This window comes from Salvelinus namaycush, chromosome 15, assembly GCF_016432855.1.
Source record: "Salvelinus namaycush isolate Seneca chromosome 15, SaNama_1.0, whole genome shotgun sequence".
NCBI classification, from domain to species: Eukaryota; Metazoa; Chordata; class Actinopteri; order Salmoniformes; family Salmonidae; genus Salvelinus; species Salvelinus namaycush.
In genome coordinates, this window is record NC_052321.1 from 12,925,835 (window position 1) to 12,928,481 (window position 2,647).

The 2,647-nt window shown below is 54.3% G+C and overlaps 1 protein-coding gene across 1 annotated transcript; it reads left to right on the plus strand.

Annotated features, from left to right (window-relative positions):
• The first annotated feature begins 843 nt into the window (after positions 1-843).
• LOC120059769 (gap junction alpha-10 protein-like) lies at positions 844-2,394 on the plus strand. The gene has a single exon (XM_039008822.1). The coding sequence runs from the start codon at positions 844-846 to the stop codon at positions 2,392-2,394; it is 1,551 nt and encodes a 516-aa protein (XP_038864750.1).
• The last annotated feature ends 253 nt before the right edge of the window (positions 2,395-2,647 follow it).

The window sequence follows — 2,647 nt, forward strand, 5'->3', positions numbered from 1 at the left end:
CTGCACTGACCTTCCACTTCCCTAACCTTCCACTGCCCCTCACCTTCCACTGCCCCACCTTCCATTGCCCTGACATTCCACTGCCCCGAACCTCCACTGCCCGACCTTCCATGGCTGACATTCCACTGCCCACCTTCCACTGTCCTTACCTTCCACTGTCCTTACCTTCCACTGTCCTAAACTTCCACTGCCCCTACCTTACACTTTCCTGACCTTCCACTGCCCTGATCTTCCAATGCCCACTACCCTGACATTCCACTGACCCCCACCTTCCACTGCCCTATCATTCCACTGCCCTGACCTTCCACTGCCCTATCCTTCCACTGCCCTGACCTTCCACTGCCCTATCCTTCCACTGCCCTAACCTTCCACTGCCCTATCCTTCCACTGCCCTATCCTTCCACTGCCCCCACCTTCCACTGCCCTGACCTTCCACTGCCCTGACCTTCCACTGTCCTCAACTTCCACTGCCCCTACCTTACACTGCCATGACCTTCCACTGCCCTGATCTTCCAATGCCCACTACCCTGACATTCCACTGTTCTCACCTTCCACTGACCCCCACCTTCCACTGCCCTATCATTCCACTGCCCTGACCTTCCACTGCCCTATCCTTCCACTGCCCTATCCTTCCACTGCCCTATCCTTCCACTGCCCTGACCTTCCACTGCCCTATACTTCCACTGCCCTCCATTCATTGCATGATGATTATTAACATGGTATGTTTTCAATTGTAGTTATAAACTAACTGTTAACAGAAAATATATGCATAATAAATCCCTCTGGTCTCTCTCTCTCCAGTGTGAGGACATGTTGCAGTAAAGACCAGTGAGCTGTGAGACCATGGGTGACTGGAACCTGCTGGGCAGCATCTTGGAGGAAGTACATGTCCACTCCACCATCGTAGGAAAGATCTGGCTCACCATCCTCCTCATCTTCCGCATGCTGGTGCTGGGCGTGGCGGCCGAGGATGTGTGGAACGATGAACAGAGCGAGTTCATCTGCAACACGGACCAGCCGGGCTGCAAGACCGTCTGTTACGACCAGGCCTTCCCCATCTCCCTCATCCGCTTCTGGGTCCTGCAGGTCATCTTCGTGTCCTCACCCTCCCTCGTCTACATGGGCCACGCGCTCTACCGCCTGCGCGCCCTGGAGAAGGAGAGGCACCGGCGGAGGGTCCAGCTGAAGGCAGAGCTGGGGGAGATGGAGGTGCTGGTGGAGGAGCACAAGCGCATTGAGAAGGAGTTGAAGAGGCTGGAGGAGCAGAGGAAGGTGAAGAAGGCTCCACTGAGAGGGTCCCTGCTGCGGACGTATGTCATCCATATCCTAACGCGCTCCGTGGTGGAGGTGGGCTTCATCATGGGCCAGTATATCCTGTATGGCATCGGACTGGAGCCTTTGTATAAATGCGAGAGGATGCCTTGCCCCAACAGTGTGGACTGTTACGTGTCCAGGCCCACGGAGAAAACAGTGTTCATGGTGTTCATGATCGTCATCGCCGGGGTGTCTCTCTTCCTGAACCTAATGGAGATTTCCCACCTGGGCATCAGGAAAATCAAACAGACTCTGAAGGGGGACAAGTACCCAGCAGACAATGACAATTTGATTTACAAGCTGAAGAAGAACGCGACGATACAGCATCTGTGTGTGATGAGGAACCTGTCTCCTCACAACGGGCCGCTGACTCAGACCATCTTCAAAGTAATTCCTGAGAAGGACCTGGACCCAATGGACCCACCTCCCCACTACATACCTAACCATGAGGTGCCCAGGCACAACAGCATGGCTCCTGGCCATTATTTTGCGAACTGCACTGGCCTCCAGCCCCATCAGCAATACCAGCAGCAGCAGCTTCAGCAATGTGAGCCCAGCCAGAGGATGATCCAGACCCTGCACCTCCAGGGAGCCCCAGAGAAACAAACCACTGCCATGGTGGACCAGCTCCCTCGAGCCTATAGAGGAGCTGTCTTGAATGGGGATAGTGGGCCCAGGAACCTGCAGGGCCAGACGATCAATGAGGACCCCAACTTACACCCCCAAGACCACTACCAGCCCAGCCACATGGAAGTAGTGTCTATGGCAACGCACAGACCCAGCATCACGACAACACACAGACCCAGCTTGGCTCTGAGGGACACAGACCTGGAGGAGGAGAGGAGGGACTCCATGGGTAGCGACTTCCTCTTCCCCAACCCAGGAAGGAAGCAAAGCTTCAAATCTCGTATGCCCTCTGAGAGCATGTCCACCATCAGTGATTACAGTAGCAACTCTCCACGGAGCTCAGATTCCGAGCTGGGCGACATGGTGGACATGCCAATGATGCCACCCCCTGGAAGGAGAATGTCAATGGCAAGTAGAGCCAAGAGACAGGCAGCATCTGACCTGGTGGTTTAGAGAGCCATTACTACTGTGTAAAATGAGGTTATAACAACATTGCATAGCAAAGCATGAGATGGGAAGGTAGAGAGAGAGAGAGAGAGAGAGAGAGAGAGAGAGAGAGAGAGAGAGAGAGAGAGAGAGAGAGAGAGAGAGAGAGAGAGAGAGAGAGAGAGAGAGAGAGAGAGAGAGAGAGAGAGAGAGAGAGAGAGAGAGAGAGAGAGAGAGAGAGAGAGAGAGAGAGAGAGAGAGAGAGAGATCTTTCATCACT

What these genes read in the sequence shown, in the direction of transcription:
- LOC120059769 (XM_039008822.1), top strand. Translation starts at nt 844, where the DNA reads ATGGGTGACTGGAACCTGCTGGGCAGCATCTTGGAGGAAGTACATGTC.